Below are 17136 nucleotides of genomic sequence, written 5' to 3'. Positions count from 1 at the left end.
TATGTAACAAACTGTAAACAAAATAAAATAAATTGGACGTTAATTTAAAGAAACTACGACTCAATTAATTCGCTATATTTTGTGTTGTTGACGACTTTACGAAACTTGGGGCGCGAGAGGTCGTCAGGATCAGTCCCCGAAGGCCCCGTGAGGTACAGGCGCGTTCGGAAAATTCGGTGTTTTGAAAATGTAAAATTTTTGTGTAACGTTTTTTTTATTCAAGTTCGTAGGAAGATGAAAATCACGGGAACATACTTCGAATCAACGTCGTCGCACACTAGCCCCATTGGAGTGCCCCTGCGCTCGAAAGCCGTTCAGAATGTCTCGCTCGGACGCTATGTTTGTACTGCTCCCACCTGATGTCCTATATGTTGTGTGCTCCTATTGCGATGTACAAACATTGGGGCGGCTTAGCTGCGTGTGTAAGCGGTTCAACGCTTTCCTGAAGCATAGCTATGTCTGGAGCCGAAGGAGCAGAAACATTGTCGCTACGAACCAAAGCGACAAGCGAATGCTTCAGCGGTAAGTCCGAACCTGGGAGGACCCCTGGTACGGTTCTGCGTAACTGGCTCCTCATACCTGCTCCTCCGTGTGGCTGTGTGAACTCGCGCACATAAAACATACTGCTGGGTAACTTGCTTGAAGTAATTGTGTAAGCTTGACCGGTGACGGATCCATGGCTGTCTGAAACTGCCCTCCTCATACCTGCTCCTCCGTGTGGCTGTGTGAACTCGCGCACATAAAACATACTGCTGGGTAACTTGCTTGAAGTAATTGTGTAAGCTTGACCGGTGACGGATCCATGGCTGTCTGAAACTGCCCTCCTCATACCTGCTCCTCCGTGTGGCTGTGTGAACTCGCGCACATAAAACATACTGCTGGGTAACTTGCTTGAAGTAATTGTGTAAGCTTGACCGGTGACGGATCCATGGCTGTCTGAAACTGCCCTCCTCATACCTGCTCCTCCGTGTGGCTGTGTGAACTCGCGCACATAAAACATACTGCTGGGTAACTTGCTTGAAGTAATTGTGTAAGCTTGACCGGTGACGGATCCATGGCTGTCTGAAACTGCCCTCCTCATACCTGCTTCTCCGTGTGGCTGTGTGAACTCGCGCACATAAAACATACTGCTGTGTAACTTGCTTGAAGTAATTGCATAAGCTTGACCGGTGACAAGCCCGTGGCTGCTGAAACTGCCCTCAACTGGTGCTTTCATTGCAGAGCTTTTGGCTGCGCAATTTATCCGTGTAGCATTGTCATCAAAATAATTATAACTGAATTTGCTTCCAGGTCGCGCCATGTGCTTGAGCCAGTGGAGAAATGCTGGCAGTCGGTCCGATGGCAAACTGGTCGCTACCATGAGCGGGTTCTCCTTCAGCACTACACGATGTAAGCTATTCGCTACTGGTTAGCATAGAGCTCACCCTGCTGCATGACGAAAAGTGTTCAATCTACAGGTTCTTTCGATGTATCTGCACTTGCGTTGGTTCTTAAGGTGCAGCACTTAACTGTCAGTTTCAGACTAGGCAGTACTGGACTCGTTCTAATGAACGGGCTGTACTGTCAGTTTCAGACTAGCGGGCAGTACTGGACTCGTTCTAATGAACGGGCTGTGAATTGGTCAGTGTGTGCAAGTGCATCAAAGAAGGTTTGAACCAAGCAAGGTTCACATTTGAGTGAGTCGGTAACAATTGATGGCAAAGTGGTAATTGATAGCAAGTTTTATTCTGCGGCACCAAAGTGAAGTCTTTGTTACGTTTCGCACGTGGCATGTCAAAAACGGGGAAGATGGTTGCAAAACGACAACTTTTTAATGTAGCTTATAAATCTGACTGCAAATTTGCTGACCTCGTGAAATTTTAGTGCAGGATGAACAGAATGGTGACAGAGTTTTATAGCAAAATTTGCCACGTATTTTATTTGTTAATCCTGAGGGCAATAAACACGCCTTGCAAGTTGTTCTAGGGCAGTGACATGGGTGTGTTCAGCAAAAATTCTCGATTCTGGGTGTTGCCGGATTTGCAGCACAAGTCAGGGCTGGATCTAGAACTGTCTGAATCTTAATTTGATCGAAACCGCAGTAAATTTCTACAAGTAATGTGTTTAGCATTAGCTCAAATGTGTTTGTGTATGTATATTTAGCACCTTGATAACCAGATTCCTGCGATGCGCCATAGTGTTGCCATTGTTCTCCTTCTGAGCATGTTCCTTCTGTTCCTGTTCTTCTGAGGTCATTGGATTGAGCCCTGGCAGCAGGGCAAAATGCAAAAGAGTTTGTGTACTGTGTGATGGCAGTGCACGTTAAAAAACCCTAGGTGGTCAGAATCTGGAGTCCCACAGTGCTTCGGGACGTTAAATCTGGCATGCCATAGGGTCAGATTAACTGATTTAATTATTCATTTGTTACGTCAGTATTGCAAGCGAGGTCGATATGTGTTGTGAAATAGATTACGGCCGTTGTTTGCTTTGCTTTTCTTTTAGTTTCATGCCATGGCTTCAGCTGGAACGGGATGTGCTGTGGTACAGCAAGGGAGCTGCCATCCTCAAGTTCAAACGACTGGCAGATGGGAGCCTTGGAGAAAATGTGCTGCTGACGCTTCGTGGTCATGCAGATGACGTTGGCCGATTTGTTTGCAAAAATGGGCTGGTGGTCAGCGGAGGGAAGTGAGTAGTAAATGTCCCTTGCTGGTCCAGCAGCTTCTGTAATCATTTTTAGACCTTGTTCCACAGTACCAAGTCTGTGAAGTAGTTAGCCAGGTGTACAGCCTTGTTTTAAAGGACTATAGACACCTAATTTTGTTAAGTGTTTTCTTTTTCATGTGATGCGTTAGACATACAAATATTGAATATGTAACTGAATTTCTTCTTTCGAGCTGTTTCAGCGTCATCAACCGAACGGTGGCTGTGATATGTAGTTGATGTTTTGGTCACGTGAAGCATGAAAAAAACTGCAATATAAGTGCTGATACATAGTTTTAACTCAGACCAGCCTGTTTCAGTACCTAGAATTACAACAAACGGTGTATCAGCGATTATATATTTTGTCTTTTTTTGTGCCTCACATGACCTAAACATCAACTACACATCACGACATCAATCGATTAATGAAACTGAAACAGCGTCAAGAAGACATTCAATTATAGATTATTTAGCGGTCGTGGGCGAATACCACGGGCTGCTTCGTGTACACTAATGTCTAGTGCATCGTTTGACAGAAGAAAACACGCAAGCAAAAATCTGGTGTCTATAGTCCGTTAAGGAAAGTGCTGTTCTTTATTTTTCTATGTTTCTTTCAGTGACGGATCCCTCTGCATCTGGACAGCAACTCAAGGACTGTGCGTACATAATCGTTGGCACTGCAGCAGCAAAGCTATTAACAGTGTGGACTACAGCAATAACACCGTGATTACTGGATCCCAAGACAGAACTGTCAAGGTACGAGAAACTTTTATGCTTGAACCATAAAAGTTTGGTTTGGTTTCGTGGTCTGAGAATTTTGAGCTGGTCATCCATTTTTGTTTTTTCGGTGGTGGAGGGAGAATAAACTTTCCTCTCATGAGTCAGTTCTGTTTTTATTCCTGTGGCAACATGTACCTTGCCTTCTTACCACATTTGAAAGAAGCCAGCAGTCACCGGAGCCAGTGAAAACATTAAGGAATGTGTTTCTTTTTGTTCTAGTTTGTAGTGTTTATCAGGGGGAAATTAGCAGTGTAATCATTTTTTTTTACCTGAAAAGTAACTGATTAGCAAACAGAAAAAAAAAAAAAAACGTATGTCAGCAGTGAGACCCGAACTCAGGACCTCTGTATGTCATACGGTGCTCTACTAACTGAGCTGTGGCAGAGGCTGTTCCAACCTTCTACTTTCGAGTACATTCATCTTGTATGTAACCTAGCCTTTAGCGTTCATCAGCAACACCCTGATCCATAGTGGTGTACGTAGAACATCCTCTATTACTGCAAGTGCCACATGGCAGCTAAAGGAAGCCGCCGCGGTGACTCAGTGGCTATGGTGCTCGGCTGCTGGCCCGAAAGACGCGGGTTCGATCCCGGCCGCGGTGGCTGAATTTCTTTGGAGGAGAAATTCGAGGTCCGTGTACTGTGCGATGTCAGTGCACGTTAAAGAACCCCAGGTGGTCGAAATTTCCGGAGCCCTCCACTACGGCGTCTCTCATAGCCTTAGTCGCTTTGGGACGTTAAACCCCATAAACCAAACCAACATGGCAGCTAAGTAAAAAATCCCTTGTGCTACCTACCTATGGCATCAAGACTGCCAGAACTGAGGTCCTTGTTAAGCTGTTGAACAGACGAGGGTAGGGACATAAGGGGCTCATTAAGACATACATTTGAAGGAAGCCAACACCCACCTAAATGAAGGAGAGCATAGAGGAATGTTATTTGTAAAGCAACAGTCTTTGTAAAAAATGTAGAGGCTGCTTCTGGGCCATGTATTGAGGCCCTTGTAGCACCTAGCACTTCTGCAACTCGTCAGCTTCGGGTGGCTGATGATGGTCCCCCTGACCCCCTATGCAATTGGAGCATTGGCGGAACAGAACGAGCCGCGCTGCATGTGCCAGAGACAGAATCAGTGGCCTATGCGTTTTTGACAAAGGTCGTACTTATAACTTGGCATGCCTAGTGGCTTGTGATTTGTTGGCAGTCGCATTGTTATAAGGCCATTTTGTTTGTTTTCCGTGTGGTAAACAAATCAGTGCTTTGCAGCTGTGTCACATCCCAGAAGTGTTTGCTATTGTAACAGACCCTTCTTCTGGTTAGCTTATGCTTGTGCCCATTGCTTGGTTCCCCTGCTAATTGTTGGTCTTGTATTTTTCATGAGGAGGAGCGTCAGATTTATGTGTTCAAGCTTGACATTGTGCATGGTGTCGCCATATTCACACTTTTGATGTCATGAAACATTAGTTGCAGTTCACTTGTCTACTGCGCTAGGAATTGGCCACGCTGAGAAGCTCATTTCATTTCACCGTACAGTAAGTACAAGTGAAGTGAAGCTTTCTGTGGCTGTGACCACAGGCCACGAAGCTCTGTAACCATTGATTTGAATGGAAGTGCCCCATTGTACCTCTATATATTCGCATATTTCTGCAGATGCACAAATAGTTCTTTAGTGGTCTTTTTGCATTTCTTGCCAAGCCTTCTGTCACGAGTATCTTTATTCTATATTTTAGCATAAGAAGTTCATGTTGGGTGGCATGCAAATACAGCACTCACTTTTTCAGTGGAGCTTAACTCTTCAGACAGTTTGTGCTGCCCATGTGCAGGTGTGGACACTGAATGCAGAGTCGTCAACTCTGCGCTACACCATCCCCATCTGGGATCGTGTATGCTCGGTGGCATTGCTGGAGTCTAATTGGATTTTGCTGACGGGTTCGGCTGGCTGTAACGGGATTGCACCACTTCAGGCCTTCGACTTGAGCTCGCAAGTTGCTTTTATTTTTTATTTCTGTCTTTTTTGTCTGTTTCAGTATTGTCTAATCAAGAGACATGACCATTATCTGCCTAAGTAGTAGTATGAAAAATTCTGCATCTGCGCTTTGCCAGAAAGTGTGACGCCATAAGCGTTCTGCTGTCTTGCCCCATGGTCAAGCTAACTTGGAAAACTTTAGTCTTCATTGGCATTGGTTAAAGAGGGCTATACAGTAAATAAGAAAAATAGTCCTGAGCCCTGTCTTGGTTGACAACGGGACACAAAGAATTTTTAGAAGGGAATGGTTTCTGTGTCTTTACAGTAATTGTTGCTTACATTCCACTGACATTTACTAACTGTAAACTTAAATTGCAAGAGGTGAGGTGTCACACTGTTAACAAATCATGTCAGCAATATTATTCAAGTGAGCAGCTTACTGTATAGTTCTGCGTAACCCCACTAGAGCAGAATGCAATGCTGTAAGACCTTTGTTGATTTATTGCTGATTGATCTGCACATTCAAACAATTGCAACGGCTCACCAATCCTCCAAATGCACTCACACACACCAGTATGAAAAAGGAACAGTCAGATAGCACTCAAGAGAGAATTCTGTTGCCACTTTCGCACTAAAGTTGAAAATTTCTCATGGGCATTATCTATCCAGAGGACAGCTGTTTAGAACAAAGCAAAATGAGAGCCTTATGCTCATAAGTATGGATAAATCTTTCGTTGAATGCAGATATAGTGTCCCCTTTTCATATTGGAGCTACCTATACTGTACATACCTGAGTACCTTGGCAGTCACTGTCAAATTCGAAGGCCCTCATGATTTTGTAAAGCAGTTATTTATACTCCCTTACACCAAGTGCAGTAGCGTGAAGTTTGAAGTGCTGTTAAAGAATTATGACCCGAGGGAGGCCGTGGCTAGTCCAACCGTACCAGAAGAAACCTACAGTAATGATCACTTCCCATCAGGCAACAGAATTATTTTCATTTTAAAACATGACCTTTGCATAATTCAGCCATTTGTACTGCTTCTCTCAGATGAGAATGTGCATGGGTGAACTAGATGTTCTGTGCACCCAGCACAGGTATGACATACCGTGCTGTCTGTAAGTGGAACGAAATGGTTTCAAGAATATAGAGAGGCTATGTTCTCAGCGTGTTCTGAGGTTGTTGCTAATGTAGCTTGCTTATTCACTTATTTTGGGCTTTAGAAAGTGTAAAGTTCCAGAGGTGAAATTCACTAAGACAGCTCATCAAAACAAACGGAAAATTGCAGCTTTGGCTGTGATGTAAACAAGATGTCACTTTTGTCCTTTCTGGGTTCCCTTACAGTTCTAGAGAACAAGTGTAGTGCTACAGTACACTTCCGCAGCTGCCACACAGTAATAGGGTCGTAGTGCACCTAACCTTTGTGTCTCACTTTAACCTTTCTGTAAACCTCCCAGTAACTATCACATTTTTAATGAGGATTGATGTAGTGGTTTAAGCAGCATACTGCTTTTCTGTTTGGTCAGAAAGTCATCATGTTTGTTCCTGTGCTCATTTTGACATTGCTTGTGATGATTGTTAATTGGCATCCACAGTCTTGTCGTATAAGATATCTCACACCCTTTGGCCAGACATAGGTGTGCCATAAAACTTTTCTGGCACCGTTGGCAACCACAGTGCAAGGAACTTGGGTGCTGGGGTGTGGGCGGTCACTCTCAAGCAATGAGGTCATACTGAAAATACGGTATGGCCTCTAGATGCCTGTAGATATCAGTGCTTGCTCTTTTGAAGGTGTAAGCATAACACATGTCAAAGCACTGCATAGTTATGAGATGTAGATGGTCAGGATAATCCTGAAATCGACCTTATTGTGTTTGCAAAGCTTTTCCAGCCCATGAAGACCTTGGCTTTTGCTAAAAAATTGTTTGTGCTTGGATAGACCTAAATGCACTGAATAAAATGCCCATACAAAACCATGGTGGGTGGAGCTAGTGTTATGCATCAGCATGATGCGCCACACCTGCTATGCTTACTCTCCTCTTTTTACTTGTGTAACTCTTGAGGTACATTGTACATATTAGCTGCTGCCAATGGCTGTATATAGGAACCTTTGTGTTGGTAACTTTAAGTTATATATTTCATGATAAGAGAGAACTGCTATGTCTCGCTCATTTATATGTATATGTTGCATTTGTTGTGTAGGGGTTCTCGTGTTGCCACACTGGGGACGAGTCACCGCAATGGTGCTGGTGTGCTGCATGTCTACCCTGAGTCGCCAACGGAGCTGCTGTCTTGTGGATACGACACATTCATCCGCCTTTGGGACATGCGGTGTCCTACCAGATGGTGATTTCACATTTTACTATGTACAGGCTGAGATTTTGGCACCAGCATAGCTGCAGGTGGACTGCATGTCAGATTTTCCAAGGCACTTAAATGGGCTTGTTTGACAGCTTTGCACTAATCTTGTGGATGCGTTCCAGAAGAGAATCTTCTTTGTGTACTTTGCATCTAACATTGTGAAAGGCTAGTGATCATACAGACTTATGCATGACATGCAACTTTGCAATTGTATAATAAGTTGCTTCTTTGGTGCTCTTTTATAATTGACAAAGACATACTGAACGTTCGGATGGTCATTAGGACAGTTGTCTGGTGGACTCTGAAGGTACTAGCCATTGAGCTCTTTTCTATAGTAGACTATTTTTTTCAGAAGCAACACAAAATTTTCATGGCTACATCTGCTTGCTAATACAAGCTGTAATGTTGCAGTGTTTCTGCTTGGGAAGACCCTCATGACTCTGCTGTCTACTGTCTTGCCACGGACCACAATGTGACTGTGCTGAGTGGCACCAGTCGTTACGGTGTGGTGCGACTCTGGGACAAGCGTATGACCACACCAGTGAAGGTTGGTATGACTAGCATCAAGCCTCTGCAGTTTCATGTCTATGTCACTAACAAAGTTACATTGGTATGACTGGCAAACAATATTTCAGCATGTGCAAAAAAGTACCACAGGCACAATAGCTCTCATTGCAAGGTGTCATTTGTCACTGTTTCATGGGGTGGTGTGTGCAGACAGCCACTAACGTGCACTATATGAGTTGCAGGGCTTTTTTTTTTTTTGTCATTGCATGAAATGCCATAGAGGAAACAGAAACCAGTATGAGGACGTGCAGGCACATCCACAGCATGTGGCTTGAGTGGCAATTTTGGAGTTAAGTCCTCTTCAAACAGCTGCATTGCTCGTTGGCACATTCATGAGGTTAAAGAAGGCGAACCAGCAGACTCCATTAAGCAAAGCACTGTTGTGGAAATCAGTAGACTAATGTTGGCTGCCTGAGATAGAACATGCTTAAAAATCTGAACACAGGGCTTTACAGGGCTTTACTGCATTTCAGTACTGTGAAAACTGGCTGCAGACTTCACAGCCATGCACCAGAAGGCTGGCCGCTACAGTGTGTCACACACTGGTAGTTTTAATCAATGGCTTTTGTTGAAATTTACAGCTGTAGCCCGGAAATGACGATTTCAAAGCGAAATGCGGCAGGACTTCGCGTACATCGCTTCCCAGGACCGTGTCCCCAATGGCCACCATCTTGGTTTTCTTTGAAGGTTAGGTCCCTTCCTCACTGCTGCAAAATATTTTTAAAATGTTAAACTCCATAAGCCAACCTTTAAAATGTCTGCGTTCCACTGTTTTTTGAGGCCCCTACAACAACCCCTGCAATGTTTGGCGCACGCTTCAAATGGCGTTTTTTCAGCTTCATGTTTTTTGCCAACATGACTAGCCTTACTGAAGTTTTTATTACGTTTTTATGGTGTAATTTCAATTCCATTGATTCCAAAAAGAACTCAACTGTGGAGCTATGCTGTTTTAGTTATGCTGAGTCAAACATTTCAAATTTTGTGAACTGTAATGTCACCTATCTATACTTCTAAATTATGGTGCTCGGACAAAATTTAACATTTTTATATGATGGTGTACTCCAACAACAATATAATTAGCATAGCTCCAGACGGCAAGTCTTTGGCTACAGCCTCATTTCAATCAGAACCAAAAAACATGGAAAGTAAGTGCCTTAACAACCTGCAAGATTTTAACTAATTAGGCTTGTTATTTTCCTGTAGTATGGGAACTAATTGAGATATACTGAACAAATTATATTTTTGAAAACAGGAAGAAACACTTAATTTCGTTATGATATCTTTAATAATAATGTTAATTTCAAGACCAGCATCTCCCCTTGTAAGGTACAAGGCCACTTTCTGGGAAAAAGTTTTTAATAGCAGACTCGGACAGCAGATTAGTGGTCTACCTTAAAAACCGCATTGTTTCATCTTAAAAGTGTTAAAACAGATAAAAAATTTGTCATTGTGTACGTTTATTCTTAAAAAATGTGCTAATATGCATCTGATACCAGCAGTCATAACTTTAATTTAGTTGGTTTACAAGGCAAATTGCTTTTTCGGTTATGTATATGCATAAAGACGGGCTGTACATCAAACCAAAATAGTTATCATAAATCGTCATTGTGTAATCATGGAATTACCGAAAACAATGGTTTCGTGTAGGTGTCTTGTGAGCAAAAGTGCAGCAATAACAAATTATTGCAAGCTTTCACTTAGTGTAGTAAAAACAACAAATGCCATAAAGGAACGCCCTGGAAGGCAAAAATCCCTTTGGACCTAAGCTCCTCCTTACTGGCTTTTGGTTGTATGGCAGCTCAGTTTTATTTTGTTGCGGTTTTTGCAGTATCAGTAGACTGATGGGAGGATTTGCAGGTACACTGTTGGTCACCTGCCAAAAAGGCTTCAAGTGTGTGTAAGCCAGGTTTGATCCAATGTGCTTCAGGATGTCTAGCATCTTTCTGTTGCCATTGTTGAAGTGACACAGAGCACCATACAAACCAAACTGCAGTGTTGACAGGCGAACATAAGCAGCTGATGTGTTCATAATGTCGTGCCTTTGAGCGTTTTATTATTACAAGTAAGAATAGGTAAAGATGTTAGCAATTATTATTAATCTAAACTGAAAAATAACAAGAAAAAAACTAATGCTGCAAAAATTAGGGAATTTAGAAAAAAAACTAATGCTGCAAAAATTAGGGAATTTTTTTTCTAGGAAACTTTGTTTTGGCTTCGAGAGATGTGCAAGAGGTTACAACTGTGGCTGTATCTTTGGAACGGTGTTAATTGCAATTTTTTTCAGAAATAAATGGTATTTTGGTGAAGCAAAATTTTAAAACTGATCTGTTTTTGCAAATGTTGAGTTTTCAAAGTGGCCTCATTCCTTAGCACCGTCCACGTGAACAGAACACAATACTAAAATCCAATGTTCATCCCAGGCTAGAATACACTTCATCTGTATGGACAGCTCATCAAATTATCTAACCTGCATGTTAGAAGCCATCCAGAATGGGGCTGCATGGTTTATTACTCAAATCAGCAGCAGAAATTACAGTATAACACTAATCAGTCGTGACATTTCACTTGAATCTTTGGATAGGTGCTGCACTGTTGCCCCTTGACATTGAAGGGGAATATTGAGTCGGGCTAGACCGATAGGTTAGCATCACGTGATAGCATGTCATTTTTACGGGAAACACGGCTTTTATAAGCCTGAAAATTGCAGAAAAGCAAAAAGTATGTGTGGTGCCACCACGTGTGGAATTGTACAACTGTGGCTGGTGACTTATTTATGGACTTTTCTGAACGCAGTTTCACCATCAGTGGGCAATTACTGTTAAAATGCGAGGAAAGCGCGTCAAGCGTAGCCAAGAATACAAAGTTTCATAACTAAAAATTCTTAGGCGATCATCGGTGGATCGTTTGAATGCGTTAAAATTTTCTGTTGCTGCTGGTTTTGTTGTAGCTACGCGTTAAAGAGACTATGCAATAAATTGAGTTTATGTAAAGCAGACAAGAGAGAGCTAGCGTCAAAAACTATGAAGATATAGACGATTAAAAATTACGCTCCTCCTCTTCCCCCCTCAACTCGTACACGTGGGGCACCATACAAAAATAAAGAAAACAGCTCTGGGAAGTGTGCCCGTGACATCTTGGCTGCCATAGCTCCAGCAAATGACAGCATGTGGTGGCCTGTCGACGTCACGGGACTAGCGACGTCCATTTTCACGATTTTAGTTTCAAAATGGGTCACTACGAGCACACCAATCGGCCGCGAATTTTAAACACGGTTTTTAAAAATTCGTAATAAATTGCCGGCTCAGTTCCGAAGAGACATACTTGGTGTGAATGCTTCTTAGTATCATTTCTAGGCATTGAAAACATTTACAAGCGACTTTTAATTCGTTGCATAGTCCCTTTAAGGGTGTGATGCGATAGCGTTAATGGGTCAGTGCCCATATATGCGGAATTGGTCATTCTTTACATTCACATTCACTGATCCCTGGGAGTCCTCGTACCACTCCTGGCACAGTGGTGCAGCAGTTAAGCAATGCACCACTGCCCTGGCCGGAGGTTGTTTCAAACACAGTCACCAGTGGGGCTTGCGAGACTGAGGTTGCTCTTCCTGAGCAACCTCTCGCAACCAATCATTTGCCACCTTCTATGGTGGGCAAATTGGGATGACGTCCACTTGCAGAGACCCTTCTGATGCCAACTGGTTAAAACAGCACAGTAGAGGCGACAGAGAGAAAGGCTAGAGGAGCAAAAATGGGCGCACTGAATCTTTCGCTTCGCATTCTGTGCACAGCAAGTTGAGAACCTCAAGCGCTGAATGGCATTCATACTCTGTTGTCCTTGTTAGGCGGCCGGCGAAGCAGTTTCGTTCTCACCTGCACAAAGTAACCGTCGAATCGGCTACTTTGTGCAGGTTGCGGGCATTCTGAAATTGCTAAGTGTCTGCTTTTTAGTATGGACTCATGCAGGTGTACATGCACAGTCGTGATCAACAGTGGTAGTGGCGTAAATCGTGGAGGGGACAGGGGGGTCCTGACCCTGCCTTTGCTTATGTGGGGGGGGACACAGCATGCAAGCATCCCCCCCCATCTCCCCCAAGATTGTCCCGGGACTACTCAGTTGGCATCGAATAGTACAAGTAGCACACACAACACAGGGAAGCCACTGGAGCGAGGTTGCCTCTGTCCTTCCACAGAACGGCTCGCTAGAATCAGATGCTCAAAAAGAAGTGTCATAATTTCAATTTGCCAACAATCAAAAGGACATACCATGACTGTGTGCAATGGAGTTTAATTTGTCCTGTGTGTCTCCCTGTGTCCGTGTCTGTTTAGCGCTATGTGGCAAGTGAGTTTAATATAACTTCAGGCCTCTGCTTTTTTGGCATCGAGTCAATATGTGGATAAGACGGCGATGTTAAACAGTAGTCCCGTGCATTCAAGGGTCGACACCGCGCAAACCTTCAAAGCTTTCTTCTCTTCGGGGTGTTTCTCTTGTTCGGACCCGGAAAAAGCTTTAACAGTGCGTGAGACAGGCGCTGGCAGATGAGACTTCGCTTTGGCGGCATGCATAAAACTACTTCATATCAGCTGTCCATCATTTAAAAAAAAAAAAGTAAGTGAAACACATTGAGCAATGTCTACCGCCGCCGCTCTGTTTCTTAAAACTGCCGGTCCAATTAGGAAATTGTGAATGTCCCTTCTACCAACTCGGACCCACGCCGTGAGCCAAACGTAAAGGAACATGAAGGGTGCGATTATAGAGCAAGAAAGTGATGCAGGTAAATGCTGTAGCAATAGCACGAGCGCAGAACTGGAATGCTTAAACGGCACAACGCAGGCTTTAGATTCGAGGAAAGCTACAAAACATAACTTGGTACCAGTCCGTGCAGACCTCCAGTGCCGAGTGTGTAGACTGGGCCAGGCTGTGCTCTCCACGACATTGGTAGACTCCAAACCCAACCACGGCCCACTTTCAGTTTCTAATGACCGGCCCGGCCCAGTATTTATTCGGTCGCACCCATGCAGGCCTGTTCGCTTTTCATGACGGAACTTCGCTCTTAAAAAGAGAAATAGAACATAGCAGCTGAAAAAGTTGGGAGAAAGCAAGTGCAACATGGGTTCATGCCAGGGACGAGTGCCTACTCTAGCTCAGTAAAATCGAAAAAATTGGGTTTAAAGGGTGCACTGCATGCCATCCTTTTCAGTAGCTCGTGAGGCAGCACTTCAGGAGAGAAATTTCTGAATAAAACAGGTTTAGCGCAAGCGTAACCTGTTAACCTCGTAAGCACACTAGGATGCTTAGCAACCTAACACATTACGGGCACATTGTTACGGACTTAGCTTTACTTACACCATAAGGAGACTTCGTACATCAACAGTATGAAATCATATCATTTTCAAATAATGAGAGAGCTCCCCTTCAAGTAGGGCTGGTAGGTTTATAAAGTAATCCGAGCACTCTCCAGATCCCAAGGGCCACATCTGCATGGGTTACACAAAGGTTGTCCGAAATTACAAAGTGTCTTTAATTAGTCAGCTTATGTAGGCGACGGTACCATTCTACTCATGTGGAAAGCATCAACCGTTAAACAATGGGGCTCGTTATGCCACATTTAACTGTGCACATGGGGTTACTATACGGGGTTTGTAGCTGGGCGGTAAGGGCCTAGGATTCTGCCGACGACGGCGGCTTAGAAGGCCAGGTGGGGGTAGGCGCTGGATAGCTATGTACTCCTAACATTTGTGTAGATTTACGCCACGATTTACTGGTGTCAACATGTGAAGCGCGATGCAAGCACTTTTTTTATTTATTTATTTTTTCCAGTTTGCACTGTGGAAAGGTGGATATACTGAAAAAAAAACTGCTGGTCGTTTAGCATTACTAAGCACAAAATATTGTGCGAAAGCAAGTTTTTGCAGGTGGACACCATCACCGCGTACCTGAAAGCACGATTGAGGTGTCCACTGACCCAGGGAGCCAGTTATGCGCCTTTCCTTTCCTCAGAATCAGCAGAGCCTAAAAATCAGTGCTAATAAACCCATTGTCCGCTGGTGGCCTATTGCTCCAGTGCTGTGTTTCTGTCAAACCATTGGCAACGCAAACACAAGCAGCACACATCTCTATCACTACCACCACCACCACATAGCTCAAAGCACGATCGAGGTGTCTGCTGAACCAGGCGCACAGAGGCGCACTTATGCGCACAGATTGAAGTTGATGAAGATGACATGCAATGCACAGCACTAGTGTGTGGCAGTTTAACACGAGGCTTGATCGGCTGCAGTGATAGCATAGTGCTCTTGTGCAGTGGCCAACAAAGCCGATTTGTTCACCCTGGCACTGGTTCGAAATGCAATCAGGGCAATATTTTATTTCTGCAGGTGTCAAGGCTTCAGACAAACCTCGCCTTTTTCAGGATTGGTAGTGAAATAGTGCTTTCACCCTGAAATATTTTGAAGTACCACGTACATGCACCATCACCTCTCATTTGGATCTTTAAAGAAAACTTCCAAGCGCGGGTTATCATACGTGATATGAGAGGCAGTGGCATGCCAGGCCTGATTTTGGCACCCTTCATTGATTGCTCAATCTATACATCAAAACTGTAGCAAGCAGATGTGATATGCTGCTAAATTGGCATTACCAGTAAGTATGCTTCCACGAGAAGAACACTGAACCAGCCGATGTGTGTTCAAGAGCTTATGCGTGCATTCCCGTCTACAGTTGGGCGGAACGTACCTGGATTCATCTGCCATGGTGGCTCAGTGGTTATGGCACTTGGCTGCTGACCTGAAAGACGCGAGTTCGATCCCGGCCGCAGCAGTTGAATTTCGATGAAGGCAAAATTTTAGAGGCCTGTCTACTGTGCAATGTCAATGAACATTAAAGAACCCCAGGTGATTGAAAATTTCCGAAGCCCTTCACTACGCCGTCCCTCATAGCCAGAGTCGCTTTGGGACATTAAACCCCCATAAACCAAACCTCACCTTGATTTTTCTCTGCTTGCAACCCACAGGAAGAAATTCACGAACATAAAAACCAATAAACCAACCAAACTAACATAAAAATCACAGTGACCATAGTAGAGTTTATCCCAAGGGTCTTCTGCGATCATACTTACTGCGCAGTTAACATGCAGTAATTGACAGCACAGCGCGCCATTTGAGGAGCAGTGCGCATGCAGTTGAGTGCTGAATGATACGTTAGGGCATGCCTGCTGATGTTTTTTGAGGATCCCTTGAAGTTGTTTGGTTTATTGGAGCTTAACGTCCGAAAGCAACACAGGCTATGAGGGACGCCGTAGTAAAGGGCTCCGGAAATTTCGACCACCTGGGGTTCTTTAACGTGCACTGACATTGCACAGAACACGGGCCTCAAGAATTTCGCCTTCATCGAAATTTGGCCGCCGCGGCCGGGATCAAACCCACGTCTTTCGGGTCGGCAGCCGAGCGCCGTAACCACTGAGCCACCACAGCGGGCCCCCCAAAGTTGTGTGTACACTTCACGACAGCATACAAAGCAGCGAAGCTCACACCCATGCGTCGCAGTCGCCAAAGTACAGTGTTCTGCATCTTTATCGCAACAACTTGTAAATTTTCTCCCTTTAACCGCTGGCTCATTTGCGGTGGAACTGTGCACAGACTTTGCATATTGCTGTAACTTGGTTTGGCCGTACATGATGCAAACCCGTGCGGGGGAGACTGTGCAGCATGGAACACAGAATGGCTAGTTGATGTGCTTCCATTTGTGGAGCCAGCTTAAACAATGGGATGCAGGGAGACACACAGGAGATGTACAAAACATACTGCTGTTCTGAGAGCCTCCTGTGTATGTGTCCCTACGTCCCATTGTTCAAGCTGGCCTCACAAATGAAACTCAAGTTTTGAGTAGGGCTATTTCGACATTCTATTGCTGCGGCAGTCACACCTGGGCACGGCCTCCCTTCGAATTATCCAAGGGCTTGTTCACGCGAAAAATGCTTTCGTCACAAGACCATTTCAATCTGCTTGACTGCCATGTGGTGCAGCAGTAATTTTTGTGCATTGCCTTGATAAGCTTTGTGCAGGAAAGTCTGCCATTTACAGGATATGCACTTGATCGTGTTGGCATGATTAGTGTTTATTTGCTTGTCAGGCCGAGCCTTTTGCTACTACTGAAGCTGGGCGTTTTGTCTTTTGCAGATGTATTATGTTGGCAGAGGCAACAGCCCGGTCTACTCATTGGCATTTGACCCTTGTTATATGTATGTGGCCCTCGATCGGTCCCTCAACATGCTGTCCTTCACGGGTTCTTCGTGGACTCCCCAAGCCACCAACGAAGTGTTCTAGTCGACTCTCTTTCAAGGACAGCCTCTGGAAGTGAACCCGCAACTAGTGTGCCATGTCCTTTGTTTCAGATTGCCCGTCCATATGTGCTTTGTTGCAGGAGCAGGACAGGGGACTGTTGCAAGGTGGGGGCACAGAGTTTGGGAGAGGAGCTCAGTACCATCCACTGGCATGCTCTGATGGCAAGCACCTGTTGTCTTCTAAATAAAACACCCGTCTGCATTACAGAGCGTCAGTGCAAGGCGAAAAATTTCTCCTGGTTTTCTTGCAGGTTGCCAAAAGCACAAGGTTGGTTTCATCGTCCACTTGATACACATAAATGAATAACCCGTACAGCTTGAGTACTTCGTCCCCAAGGAAGCATACCTCCAGTAAAAGGGGCAAGATGCATAGATTGCACTGCGTGATTGGTGTTCTCAAGGAACGTATAGAGAAAATAGCTTCTACACGAACTTGGAGTCTCTGGG

At 44.4% G+C, this 17136-nt stretch overlaps 1 protein-coding gene across 1 annotated transcript; it reads left to right on the top strand.

Annotated features, from left to right (window-relative positions):
• Positions 1-117: 117 nt before the first annotated feature.
• Positions 118-16894, top strand: LOC149349616 (F-box/WD repeat-containing protein 4). Its single transcript, XM_089578643.1, has 8 exons — positions 118-522; positions 1291-1389; positions 2482-2664; positions 3297-3435; positions 5279-5436; positions 7623-7766; positions 8193-8328; positions 16526-16894. Exons 1-8 carry the CDS (start codon positions 320-322, stop codon positions 16670-16672), a joined length of 1209 nt encoding a protein of 402 aa, XP_089434769.1. The 5' UTR covers positions 118-319; the 3' UTR covers positions 16673-16894.
• The last annotated feature ends 242 nt before the right edge of the window (positions 16895-17136 follow it).

The sequence above is a fragment of the Amblyomma mixtum genome, chromosome 3, assembly GCF_055824585.1.
Source record: "Amblyomma mixtum isolate Tamu chromosome 3, ASM5582458v1, whole genome shotgun sequence".
Lineage (NCBI taxonomy): Eukaryota > Metazoa > Arthropoda > Arachnida > Ixodida > Ixodidae > Amblyomma > Amblyomma mixtum.
The sequence above is the reverse complement of the archived record's forward strand: the minus strand, read 5'-3'. Positions and strand labels throughout refer to the sequence as shown.

Excerpts from the sequence above, each read along its gene's own strand:
- LOC149349616 (XM_089578643.1), top strand. The coding sequence starts at position 320 with ATGTCTCGCTCGGACGCTATGTTTGTACTGCTCCCACCTGATGTCCTA. Across the intron at positions 2,665-3,296 it reads CTGGTGGTCAGCGGAGGGAA|TGACGGATCCCTCTGCATCT; the intron begins GTGAGTAGTAAA and ends TGTTTCTTTCAG. Across the intron at positions 3,436-5,278 it reads CCCAAGACAGAACTGTCAAG|GTGTGGACACTGAATGCAGA; the intron begins GTACGAGAAACT and ends GCCCATGTGCAG.